General features: G+C 44.1%; 1 protein-coding gene across 1 annotated transcript in view; it reads left to right on the plus strand.

Annotated features, from left to right (window-relative positions):
• The first annotated feature begins 1830 nt into the window (after positions 1–1830).
• The window catches only part of LOC146854167 (aldo-keto reductase family 1 member B1-like), a 222542-nt gene continuing 210010 nt past the window's right edge, over positions 1831–14362 (plus strand). The window contains exon 1 of the mRNA XM_085651943.1: positions 1831–1989. Coding sequence (XP_085508069.1) covers positions 1924–1989 — 66 coding nt within the window. The 5' untranslated portion in view covers positions 1831–1923. The remainder of the gene's footprint in view (positions 1990–14362) is intronic.

Below are 14362 nucleotides of genomic sequence, written 5' to 3' on the forward strand. Positions count from 1 at the left end.
ACACAGAATTATCTGCATGGCATACTTCACGTTGAATAAGTCAATATTTTCAAAAAGCCCTTAAAGAGTTTGTTTTCCAGAGAAACTCGGGACAGTCATACCAAAAGTGTTCGACATTTCAAAAACGTCAATGCCACAGCCCTGGTCGCGCTGGGGGGAACACCACCTCCATTTAGGGCCCGTCCCGCAGTGGAGCTCTATCTTCAGGCGGCCAGGTTCCTTTGTGGCCGGAACACGCCCCCCTAATCTGCAAAAATATCACATTGCCAGTAATATGCGTGGAAACCTGCGACTGACACTACTTTCCAAACCTACTACTGCCAATGTTTGTGAATTCCAGGAAGTAGTAAATCTGCACCGTTCACAGGAGTACATCAGGGCGTTGCAGGTTTACTGCCATCTTTAAAAATCAGACACCATGGGGCATATTTACAAGCCCCTATCGCCACGGGAAAGTCACTTTTTGCGACGTTCCCAAGGTGATAGGGGCTTCGCCTTATTTACAAGGCAGCGTTAAGCAACTTAACGTGGCTTAACGCTGCATTGTAAATAAGGGCCCCTTTCATGCTATGCTTAGCGTGAAAGGGGTGGGCAGTGGGTGTTGCGGTGGCGTTCCACCACAACACCCATTGATTTTGGCGCTGCCCCCTATTTACAATGACCAGAGAATACCTGGTCTTAAGTTGGAGAAACAAGGAGAAATCCTTTATTTCTCCTAGTTTTTGCTTTTTCCATGTGTGCTGCCTTGTGCAACACATGGAAAAAGCAAAAAGCCATTTACTGTTTATGTACATGAAGGTCCCCCTTCCTACACATAAACAATCTTTGAATTATATGACATTTTGTGACTTCCATGTGTGCAGCCTATATAGAAGTGCTAAAATGGCATTTAAAGATTGTTTATGTACAGGAAGGGGTACCTTCCTATACATAAACAATCTTTCCACTGCACGCAGACACCCTTGCACTATGGTGACAGGGTGCCTGCGTTGGTGCTACACTGTGATGTGTATCGCCAGTGCAGGGCGAAAACGTATGGCTGCACCATATTCTCGTAAACAGAGGCGCAACTAGAGCCAAATTGCGGGGGGGCTAATAAAAACTTCAGGGGGAGTTAATTCTTCCAGCAATAGGCAGATTGGAGATGCAGGGGCTCAAAGAAGGGGTTAAAAACAACAATGCCTCGTTAACAAGTAAATGGTCTTTTAAAGACCTGTGAAGTACTCAGGTGCGGCTGCAATAAGACAGACGCCATACCAGCCAGCCCATAGCAGCTCAAAAACTGTCCTGTGTGGGTGCCCAGGAAGCTGTCTCGGTCCGGGCTGACACACACGACAGGGCATTGTGTGCCTGCTCGTAAATATGGTGCAGCCCTGCATTTCTGAAGTGGCGGAGTGAGGGGTTAAGCCATGATGGCTAACGCCCTACTCCACCACTTCAGTTGTAAATACCCCCTATATGTTTTTAAGTTCCTTTTCCAAGAAAATAACAAGCTAAACCTATTCTTGTCTCTGATGACGAACGTACACTTTCAAATATGAAAGGCAACTTTGCATCAGATTAGCAGAAAAAACACAGACATACGTTGCAGAGCCGACTGAGGGCCACCAGGCTCAACTTCCATGCCAAAAAAGCATTTGATTTGGGGGAGGTCACAACTCCACCCCCGCTCCCCTCAAGCCTTGCGCCTGACTGTTTGCAGAACTGGTTGGAAAATCATGCCGTTTTCTGGCTTGCTCGGTCCAGCGTCCTGGCCAATGAAAAGCCTCTAAGTCTCAGGGCATCTAAGGAGAGAGAGCTAGCGGGTGTGTCCTCGCGCGCTAGTTTATGAAGCCTTTAGAGCTCGCGCTTCCTGCATCTCACGCGCACCTTTATTGACCGAAGTTCGTCTCTAGAAGAGCTGCCTCGCGACCTCCAGCAGTCATGGCCACCAGCGTGAAGCTGAACACCGGGGCTCTCATGCCAGCGCTGGGGCTGGGCACGTGGAAGGTAAGGTGGGAGGGCGAACATGTTCTTTTGCAGGGATCAGGCAGATCACGAGGTGCTGCAAAAGGGGCTTCCAGCTCATTTGTGACCTCTACACGTCTTGGCTCCACTTGTACATTCTGCCCAGGCCGGGAAAAAACTTCTGACTGGCCCGGAGATGTTTTCAATGTGAAAAAAACCTCTCTGGATAGATAAGTAGGACCTGGCATTTATCTTTAATATTTAGATCACTAAATAATGACTTATTTATATAAATGGCACAGAAGCTGATCTTCCACAGCACAGCATGCGGGTGAACTGCTCTGAGTTACTCTAGCTAGTGTGAGCCCTAGCTAGTGTGAGTGTGGCTGATGTCTATCCTCTGTGTTCGGTGACAGAGTTTATTTACGTAAAAAACAACAACAGCAACACGGCAGCACTGCTTTTGGTTCGGTATAAAGAGCAGAGAAAGTCCCTGTTGCTTTACTGATTGCTGTTATGATGCTCATGAAACGTTTGCAGACTCATTTGTATTGTTTTGCCTTTGTTGGTAGCAGGTCTGTACAGTGTGCAGCCCACTCCTCCGGTGCACTGTACTGCGTTGACCTCAACTCTTTACCCCCACTCCCCCACCACCACATGTCACAGACAAGTATTTCCTCACCACATCACCAGTGGCGTAACGAAACTTGAGGGGGCCCCCCTGCAAAGAACATGGAGGGGGCCCCCAACGCTCCAGACTCAGTCAGGAGTTGTCAGGCTAGGGGGCAGCCGCCCATGCATCAGTGGTGGGTGGTGGATCTTAAAAGGGGTGAGGCGAAAAGCTGAGTTCCAAGTTGAAGAAGCAAGTGAGGACAACAAGCACATCAAAGTTAAAGAGGAGTGTTCGAGTTGGCCTTCCCGAGTGGGCCCTCCCCAGCAAGAAATATCTCCCCCAGCAAGAAACAAAAAAAGGTTCAAATGCTGCATTGCATTTACAACATACATATCAAGGAACCTGGTTGAAAAACAGGAGTTCCAATGGTACATTTTACAACACAAAGTTCAAGAACTTCCACTAGAAACAAGTCGAGAGATACCAATGGCATAATACGGAATAGCCTGGTTTGTAAAATCCTGTCCCTTCATGGCTCAGTACAGAGCTGTTACTCATAGAACACCCTTCTGAATACAAATCTCCATCCATACTTATTAGAGTGCAGAGCTCTAGTTAGGAAAAAGCTCACATCCTCAGATACTCAGTATAGGACTACTCTGCTAAGATGAATGAATGAAGGGGATTTATAAAGTGCAAAACAGCTGCTCCAGCAGGAGCGTCCTGGCACTAAGTGCAGCCCTATCTGTTCAGTACATGCTACGTGTTAAATTCAGAGCTCTCCACTCAGCAATTAACAGGACGCATTGCTCAGCACAGAGCCCACTGAACAGTATGGACCTCCCTCTTCTATACAAGACCCTCTACTTACTAAATGGTTCATTGGTGAGTACCATGCTCCCCATCAGCTCAGAACGTCCTTCACAGCTCCAGTTTCCATGCACAATCCTATCTCTACATTTGCTGGAGGCTTCATGTTAGACTTGGCATCCTTGGTGTGGTTTCCCCTTGACTTTTGCGTCTACCCCCTGCATTTTTGACTGTGTACGAGATTTTCTTTTTGCTGGTTTAGATGCTTTGGACACTTTGCCACTGCTGATCAGTGTCAAAGTGCAAGTGCTCCCTGTGTAAATTGCGACTATGACTGGGTATCCATGAATGGCATATTTGATTTACTGTTAAGTCCCTAGTAAAGTGCACTGAGGGATGTATGACGTTACAACGCACACTTTTACAACGTATGCACTTACAACGCATTTTTTACAACGCATAATCCATTACAACGCACTACACTTACAACGCATGACACTACAACGCATTTTTAAAAACTACCTTTACAACGCATACCATTACAACGCATAATATTAAATTGCATTTAAGGTAAGTATTAGATAGTATATGGGTAAAAATTACTTTTCTAACTCCAGGGGGTGCAACAGTAGGGTAAATGTTGGATAGTATAGGGGTAAAAATTACTATTCTAACTCCAGGGGGTGCAACAGTAGGGTAAGTGTTGGATAGTATAGGGGTCAAAATTACTATTCTAACTCCAGGGGGTGCAACAGTAGGGTAAGTGTTGGATAGTATAGGGGTAAAAATTACTATTCTAACTCCAGGGGGTGCAACAGTAGGGTAAGTGTTGGATAGTATAGGGGTAAAAATTGCTATTCTAACTCCAGTGGGTGCAACAGTAGGGTAAGTGTTGGATAGTATAGGGGTAAAAATTGCTATTCTAACTCCAGGGGGTGCAACAGTAGGGTAAGTGTTGGATAGTATAGGGGTAAAAATTGCTATTGTAACTCCAGGGGGTGCAACAGTAGGGTAAGTGTTGGATAGTATAGGGGTAAAAATTGCTATTCTAACTCCAGGGGGTGCAACAGTAGGGTAAGTGTTGGATAGTATAGGGGTAAAAATTACTATTCTAACTCCAGGGGGTGCAACAGTAGGGTAAGTGTTGGATAGTATAGGGGTAAAAATTAGTATTCTAACTGCAGGGGGTGCAACAGTAGGGTAAGTGTTGGATAGTATAGGGGTAAAAATTACTATTCTAACTCCAGGGGGTGCAACAGTAGGGTAAGTGTTGGATAGTATAGGGGTAAAAATTACTATTCTAACTCCAGGGGGTGCAACAGTAGGGTAAGTGTTGGATAGTGTAGTGTAATATTATGCGTTGTGATGGTAGGCGTTGTAATGGAATGCATTGTAAAGGTAGTTTTTAAAAATGCGTTGTAGTGTCATGCGTTGTAAGTGTAGTGCGTTGTAATGGATTTTGCGTTGTAAAAAATGCGTTGTAAGTGTAGTGCGTTGTAACAGTTGTGTTGTAAAGGTTGTTCCCCTGCACTGAGAGTGACAGGGCCTGGAAATCAAATGCTATTAGTGGGCTTGCAGCACTGGTTGTGCGACCCACGTGAGTAGCCCTGTAAATGTGTCTCAGTCAGGCCACCGCAGTGTCTGCATGTGCAGTTTTAAACTGCCATGTTGGCCTGGCAAGTGTACCCACTTGCCAGGCCCAAACATTACCTTTGCTTACATGTAAGGCACCCCTCAGGCAGGCCCAAGGTACCCCCATGGGCAGGGTGCAGTGTAGGTGAAAGGTAGGACATGTACTGGTGTGTTTTACATGTCCTGATAGTGAAATACTGGGTATTTCATTTTTCACTGTTGAAAGGCTGTCAGTCCCATAGGTTACCATGGGAGCTGCCTTGTAACATTTTACCAGTGTAACTTGCCATTGAGACAAGATGGAGAAATGGAGTTTAGGCTCTCTGAGCTCAGAATTTAATAACACACCTTTTAGTAAAGGTGGTTTTTAAGTTGTGTGTTTGAAAGTGTCACTTTTAGAAAGTGGATATTTACTTGTTTAACTATTCTGTTTGCCCTGCCTGTTTGTGTAATCACCGTCTGGCTTTTGGAGTGACAGGAGCTGGGGATTTGCATTCACACTAGACAGACACAAGGGGGTTTGATGTGTGCCCTGCCTTGCCTGGGTGACTCATATCCAGGCTGACTAGACCTTGTCTGCATTTAGAGTGGTGGGAGGGGTTTCACTAGCACCTGAATGGGCTGTGTCTCCTTTTCACAATGTTATCTCCACCTCCTGTGGACAAGCTGGACCAAGGAGGCCTGGACTGGGCTCAGAGACCCCTGCCACAAAGAGAACAATGAGAAAATGGGGTATAAGTATTAAACCTAAAACCCCAAGACTTTAGATCACTTCTCGAAACAAGAGGACCCTGCAGAGAAGAAGAGCTGAAGAGCTATGTGAGGAGCACTAGCTTTTTTTGTGTGAGGGGTGGGTTGGCCTACAGTTGCTATTTCTGTCTGTGACAGAGGAAAAGGAACAACTCTTTTTCTCCTGCTGTGGTATCCTGCTTGTGAAGAATCTCTAAGGGCTTCTGAGTGCTTGCCTCCTGTTTTGGAAGACTCAGGGACATCAAAGTCTTCAACGTGATTTACAGGAAATTTCCTTGAGCTGTGCTAGAAATTCCCTTATGGGTTACTGAGAGCGCCCCTGTGCTTTACTTATTTGGGGAGATTTCCTTGTGTTTCCCTTCATGGAAACCTCCCTCTGCTTCGCTCTTTGGAAACCGAGTGAGCATTAAACTTTCTTATAGTTCTGGGCTAAACCCCCACTCGCAGTGTGCAGAGCCTGAGGTTGGAGAAGATCCTGAAGTGCAACTGCGGCTGCTCATCAGCAAAGCCAGCACAAAAGAGTCCTTAGTGTTGCCAGGCAATCGGTGCGGCCGACCGGAGATCCCGGCTTTGTCCAGCAACACCCATGGAGCCCGATGAAGATGTGGCATCATCAACAGCCGCCCACCCAGGCAGCTCCACCGAGAGGAGTCCCCGGGCGAGACGGAGCAGGATGCTCTGCGGGTGACCAGAGCAGGGGCCCCGCCCTTGCTGCACCAGCGCATAGGACCAACATGCCTCACACTGCTACAGGAGTAATGCCTCATGCCTTCCGCCTCTGTGCAAATCTGTTGCAGCCATTTTCTTTATTTGGCCGCATTTTGCTGTGGTTACGGGCAGGCTGCCCGATTACTTGAAACAGCAATCTGGCACTGGAACGGTGTGCTCAAGGATCGTTGGCACCAGTGTTGACTACAACGTGGTAATCCTGGTGTTGTTCCTTCGCTAAACATGGTCATTGTTGATAGTGATAACTGTTATTTCTTTTCCCCTTCTGAAGACCGTAGAACAAGTGTCCTGTTTGCAGGGCCTTCCCATAATGTGCAGTGGAGGTGATTTTATGAAATAAGCAACCTAAAAGTGTGTATTACAATGTTCTGACTGTTATGCTTATGACAATTGCCTAGTTGGCAAACTGATTGTGAATAATGTGGTTGTGGTGTAATGTGTTTATATACAATGTAGGTGATATTGTTACATACTACTGTGTGGAGTTTCTTTTGTAGTGTTTCACTGGTGTGGGTGATTTTGCGCAAACGCTTTGCACATTGAATCTGGGATAAGCCTGATTGCTCTGCCAAGCTACCAAGGGGTTAGAGCATGGGGTAACTCCCTTATCCTGACTAGAGTGGTGGGTTCTGCCTGACTTGGGTGCATACCTTAGCCAACCAAAAACTCAATTTTTAACACTTCATCTCTTGAATGTTATACCCATTCCTTAGGAAGTCTTCCAAGATTTAGGAGAAACAGAGAAAAAAAATTAAACACTTCACACAAAGGACTTCTAACATGACGAGAGAGAGACACATGCACAATGAAATACACACAGAGAATAGAACATCTGTCTATGGAGAGAAGCAGCTTCCCAAAGGAAGAAGGAGACTTCTGAGACCACATTTGGAGGGATTCTGGTGATGAAGCAGGTAAAACAAAATTTTGCATACCTCCTCTATTTTGCATGAAAAGACTAACTATATAACTTACTGATTTTAATGTTACTAATGGTGTGGTGTGTGATACTAATTTAACCTTTTGCATACACAAATTACACGTGGGAAATTGCTATTTGCCTGGCAGATAACTCTAATGATTAAAATACGTACGCATATTAATAGTAGTACATGTGGTAATAGTTATCGCATGATTTATGTTGCTTATGTGATGTTTGCATTCCTGAATGGATCCTAAAGGTGAATATTATCGCTTTAAATGTCGCTATATGCTTGGAAAATACTAATACATAAAGGGATTAGTGAGGGTATAACATTAGAATCATAATTTCTTTGTATTAATTATTCTTTTATGTTTGTTTCGCTTAAGTTAGCATTTGGGCCTACCCTAAAATGGAGTCGAAAATCGAGTTCAGAAGTGGCCACCGTCTCGTGAGCGCGATACCTACTGCGCAGACTCGGATGGCTCCGTGAACTTCCTGAAGACCCGAGCACCCAATGTCCTCGGGTAAGGATAAGATCTTGGTGGACTGCCAAAACCTCAGACAGTAAAAACTGGTTTAAAATGAACAATTGGATCATACAAGTAAACCCAAAACATTGTAACATAAGGACTACGTCATCTACAGAAGTGAACCAGCAAAATCCATGAGAACTTAAATAAGTAAAAATCGGACGGATTCAATCAATCAATCACAGACTTTCTCCCCCTAAAAATGTTTCATGTTATCCCGAGATTTATTATAAAAAGAGTAGTAGAATAGGGAGGGGTTGTTGTTCCTGGGTTGTTCCTGGCTTGTCCTGGCATGTTCCAATTTCCTGACGTCTATGCTGGCGATGACAGATGCTTGCACGATTTCTGGTCCTATGGAGATCTTTGGGACTGTAACATGCTGAGCAAAGAACTTTCAGATTTTGAGCTTTGGCCTGCTTTATTTGGACAATTTAACGGCTAATTCGATTATGCAGAGCCAATGAACTAGAGAAAACCCAGATAGCAAGAATAGGTAAATATTATGACCTGCGATTTGAATTAATTGATCTAGAAATTCTAAAACTTTTGATGAAACAAATGCTAATATTAATTTCAAACAAAATTTAGATAAACAAATATTGATTAACAGAAATTATGAGTTTGTGGTTTTTCGTTAAAGAGAATAAAGGATTCTGAGTGTTAAAATGTGTTTTAGCTGGTTCTAAATCACCATCAACAAATCCAACTAATTGGTCCGTCAACCAAGTGGGTGGAGTGCCTTGATGTTTAGTATAAGGAATCTATAGGTGGCGAATGTTAAATGTATGTTCTGTAAAATAACTTTTTCTTCCCTATAGGTTATAAGGTACCCCCCCCCCACATGTCCAGCTTGATATCATCATCCCTCCTTTGTGCAGACTCATGAGTGGAGACGTGTGAGTGTTGGTGTTATGGGCCCCACCAATGACTGCATGTGTGAATGAACTAGTGTGGCGTTGGGTCTGCGACGCAGTGAGGATAGTTGTGTATATATATAAATTCCTCTGTTTCTCCGGTCTCGCGCTGGATCAGTTTTTCTGGTAGCAGGATGATGGTTTTACCGCATTGGTTTGGTGATTATTGCTTATAGATTTGATTATTGTTTATTGATTTTCCTATTTAGAATATTGATTATTGATTGGATGTTGGATAAGTAGTGGTTTATGTATTAACACTCTATGTTGAGTCGCGTCGCGTTCTACGTTGTTTGACGACTTCTGGGATGTAGGAAGTCGGAAGTTTGGAATGATTCCGTAGTAGGGCAGATTGTCCGCTGCTCTCGGGAAAGACGGAATTATTGTGCCCTGTAGGTACACAGGGAAAACGTGTGACGATTGAAGTTACATGTTATGTTATGTTATGTTATGAATTTGATTAAGCGTGAACAGCTGCCCCAGCAACGAGGCGTCACGGCGCTAAAAACCATAAAATACCTGCTGAGGGAAATGGGGAGGGAGAGACAGAAGGCCTAAGACAGTGGGAACAGATGAGTTTTAATTGCCTTCCGGAAGGCGGACAAGTTATTCAGGGAGCGAATGTTCGGTGGCAGGGAGTTCCAAAGTTTTGCCCCAGAACTCTGAAGGAGCGGCCCCCAACACGACAGAGTTTCGTTCGAGGAACAGTCACAAGGTGTTGACCTAAAGAACGCAAATTGCGTTGAGGGATGTAAGGTACTAAGAGCGGGCGTAGAAGTTCAGGACATTCTGATTTAAGAATTTTAAAAGCAATAGTGAGGGTCTTGAATTGAATTCTAGATTCAATAGGAAGCCAGTGTAATCTTTGGGTAGTAGCTCTGACGGAGCACCTATGGGGGAGGCCCACCACGGCCCTTGCCGCTGAGTTCTGTACCCGTTGCAGCCGTGCTATCTCTGCTTTATTGGCGCCTAAAAATAGAACACTGGCGTAATCCAACCGGGAGAGAATGATGGATTGGATTATTAGCATGACGCATTGTCTGTGTTCGATTTGGTAACATCGTCGTGTGTTGCCATTAGGGATATTTTCTGTATGAAAGAAGTGTAAAACAGGAATTTGAAAGCTCCAGGGGATATAGCCCCCTCACTGCGCTCCTATTTTAAAGTGTTACCCTAGATATTAGAGATTACGCAGGAAATGGCTACATCTAAGGGAGATATTTGGCAATCCAACAAACAACAGGATATTCCTAACGTTACCCCCAGTGTAAGTCCCTCTTCCGGACCTCCTGCTAAGGTGGTAATGTCTGAGGGTTCGTCGGAATCTATCTCACCAGACTTGGTTGCGGTCACAGTTGCAGAGACTGCTATTCTCAATGAACCGTCTAACCAACAAGTCGAGTTGCTATCGGGAGGGATGCTAGGTTCAAATGTAACGGATGAGGTGAGGACAGAGGATGTAACGGATCGGGGTCAGGAACCTCTGAGGGGGGGCAACACTCTGGAGGCTCTAGTCAGCTCAATCAATGCAATGAGGGAAGAGATTAGGCATGATTTTGCAGTGTCGAAGTCTAACCAGAACGACATAAGAGCAACCTGTGAGCTCCTAGGTCAAAAGGTGGAGGGCCTATGCGAAAGGACTGGCGCATTGGAAAGCTCAGTAGGTCTTTTAACAACTGATCTAGAGACTGCCAGGTCCAAAATACAAGCCCTTCAAAGAGATGGGGATGACATGAGAGAGAGGGTCGAGGTCTTGGAAAATTACTCAAGGTGCAACAACATCCGACTCTTAAAAATCCCAGAAGGTAAAGAAGGAGCAGACCTTAAAGGCTTCATAATTCGGTCTTTGAAGGAATCCCTTAATCTAGTCGAAACAGTGGAAGAATTAGATAAGGACATTCAGCGAATACACAGAGATCCTTTCCGCTTAAATCCAGCTAGATCTAAACCTAGGAAGGTGCTAATCAACTTTTTGACTTACGCACTCAAGGAAAAGATCTTAAACCTTGCTCTGAAGGCCAGATTACTGAAGTGCTCAGACTTCTCCTTTGAAATACGTTCGGATCTGTCCAAAACCACACTGGACAGACAGTGGGAGCTGGGGCAACGCATGGATAAATTCAGGTCTTTAGGAGCCACAGTGCAGATGAGGTTTCCGGCTTTTTTACGGATTATGTATAACAACAAGAAGCACAATATTCGCTCTGTCCACGATGCTGATGACTTACTAAATCTCATTAGGGAACAGGCCCAGACTACAAAATGATGGGTTGTGAGTAATTCCCTTATAGTTTTTCTGGGTCCTCATATATAACTGTTAATTGTGTTGCCTTCAATTTCAACTTCTGGCTTCTCTCCTCTATGGAGCTTAGAATAAGGTATATATACACGAGGGTGTTATTGTATAGTGCAGTGTGATTACTTCTTAACACTTAGAAATCATAAGTTAAATAGACTTTTCTTTGATACTTTACTATTTTTTGGTTTTTGGACTATTCTTTTGCACCTATAATAGTTGGCACTGGTAGTTAGCTACTATATACTATAAGCAGCAGGGGGGTTGAAGGGTAAGGCTGTAGGTGGGCGTAATCTGGCCAGACATCAGGCTAGAATAGGTAGGGGAGGGTTTTTCCAGGGGGGTGGGGTGGGAGTGGGGGTGGTGGTGGGGGGGAAGGGTATTGCATCAAAAAACCTCATTTGTCTACCTTTTTTACTTTCTCAGGCCAAGCTTTTTACATATAAGATTCTCCAATACATTAAACTAAATTGTAATCATATGGAGGGGCGAAACAATGAAGGAGCTGGAATAAGAAACATAGAATGACACTAACACATTACATCTCCTGGAATGTCAATGGCCTGCGTGGGAGAGGTAGACGTGACTGTATTTGACAGTATTTGAGAGACTCTCAGGCGCAGGTGATAGCCCTTCAGGAGACACATCTTCTTAAAACAGAGGCTACAGCTCTGTTAAAGAAACATAAGTGGGTTGACAAATTTTGTTCAACGGATCATAATGCCAACATTAGGGGGGTCATATTCATTTTTAAAAAAACTGCCAAAGCTCAAATTTTGGACTGTAAAGAAGATCACTCAGGGAGATGGCTATTAGTGAGAGTTTCGTTAGATGCTCAGATTTATACGTTAGTTGGCTATTATGGCCCCAACTCTGATGATCCATCATATCTGGATGTGATCAGGAACCATCTAGTATTAGTTCAAGATCCAGTAATCTGGATGGGGGACTTTAATATCGTTCTCAATCCCAGGCTGGACAAATCTGTGAAATCTAGATTTTGCAGCTCTGTTAAATCCAGGCACACCCTTATAACAACCATGACACAACTTGGTTTGGCGGATGTATGGAGAGAGAGAGCGGGCAACAAGTTAGGGGTGTCCCTTCGGAACAGCCGCTTTAAACATAAGTCCAGAATTGATTACGCACTTTTTAGCTATTGCCTAAAGGATACTCTTTATATGATAGACTACCTTCCCTCGCACCTGTCAGACCACTCTGCACTGGCATTTTCCTTAAAACGGGGAAACTCCACAAAATACTCATCCTGGTCCTTCGACCGGACTCTCTTGTTTGAAGATGAAGAGGTTAAATTTTTAGCAACTGAGTCCTCAATCTTCTTCGATATAAATAGGGATTCGGTAGGCTCCACCGTTGTCTGGGAGACATTTAAGGCCTTTTTAAGAGGTCAGATAACCAACAGAGCCTCTTTTAGGCGGAAGACATATAGAGAGAAGGTTGCTAGCCTTGAACAAGAGATGAAACTCCTAGTGTTAAGGATTGACTCTCCCTTAGGAACAATACAGGAGCAAGGAAAATTGGCCGATCTAAAATCACAACTCAATAATATCTTACAGGAGAGAGTAAACAAAAGATGGGAAGCGTTTAAGACTTCCCAATTTGAATTTGGTGAAGCCGCAGGGAAAGTATTAGCTTGGAAAATAAAAGCTGAACAAGCTCTCAAATTCATTAAGGAAATTAGGATAGAAGGCGAGGCAGTGACAAGATCCACCCAAATAGAAATAGGGAGAGCCTTCTTTGAATTCTTCGAGGAAATATATAAGGAGGTCCTTCCCAATGACCAGCAAGCAAGAGACAGTTGGCTGGAAGCTATTACCCTCCCAACCCTCTCGACAACTCAAAGTAAGGCCTTGGAGTCCGAGATCACAGAGGCTGAGGTGATTAAAGCCATTCATCAACAAAAAAAAGGGAAAGCGGCTGGCCCAGACGGGCTGCCAGGGGAGATCTACAGATCTCTGGAAAATGTTATAGCCCCCGTGTTGACGACCCTATTTAATGGTATCTTAATAGATGGTGAGTTGCCGCCCAAATCTTGGGGGGAGGCTACAATTGTACTTATCCCGAAGCCTGGGAAATCTCCCCTTGAGTGCGGGTCATATAGACCAATATCACTACTAAATAATGACTATAAAATCTTTGCAACAATCATGTCAGCTAGATTGGCGAGTGTTATTGGTGCTATAGTCCATCAGGATCAAAAAGGTTTCATTAAAGGTCGACAATTAGCCGATCTAACACACCAACTAATAGGAGCCATAGACATCGCTACTGCCTTCTCCCTACCTATGGCCACTCTAACCTTGGATGCAACTCAGGCATTTGATAGAGTCAACTGGCTCTACCTCACAGATGTACTTAAAAAATTCAATTGTGGGGATGGTTTTTGTAGAACTATAAAGCAGCTCTATACTACACCTTCGGCCAGACTGCTGATCAATGGGGTTTTGACAGAGGCCTTTAATATAACCAGAGGTACGAGGCAGAGCTGCCCGCTTTCCCCTCTCCTCTTCAACTTATACATAGAACCATTTGCTCAGCTTTTGCGTGAGGAGGCTAATATTCCATCTTTTAGCTTTGGAGAATGGGAAAGACGGGTAGCACTTTATGCGGATGACATTTTGATTTTCACTTCTGATCCAGTAAAGGCATTTCCCGTAGTCATCAAACGGGCAGAAGAGTTTGGTCTTATCTCTGGTTATGATATAAACTCTAGTAAGAGCGAAATAATGGTCTGGAACCTACCGGATATACAGCTGGGGGTAAATATTTCCACATCCATGCGATATCTTGGCATAAGAATTACCCAAGAAATGGACAGCATAGGACAAACCAATTTGAATAGAATATACATCGAGACTAAAAAACTTTTAAAATCTTGGACTCACCTGCCACTTTCCATAACGGGTAGGGTAAACCTGGTAAAAATGTCCATTCTCCCTAAGTTTACGTTCATTTTTAACGCGATCCCCTTGGCATTTGATCCCAAATTAATTGAAAAATGTCAACAAGAAATAAATTCCTTCATATGGAACTACAAACCTATTAGAACAGCTTGGAAGAAGTTAAGGAGAAGAAGGGAGAAGGGTGGGCTCGCCTTGCCAGATCTACTGTACTATGCCTGGGCATTCCTGCTGTCACACTCCAGGATGCTTTTAAAAATGCCATCTAACCTTCTACCTGGGTCGATATACAAAG

Source organism: Triturus cristatus, chromosome 4_1 (genome assembly GCF_964204655.1).
Source record: "Triturus cristatus chromosome 4_1, aTriCri1.1, whole genome shotgun sequence".
NCBI lineage: Eukaryota > Metazoa > Chordata > Amphibia > Caudata > Salamandridae > Triturus > Triturus cristatus.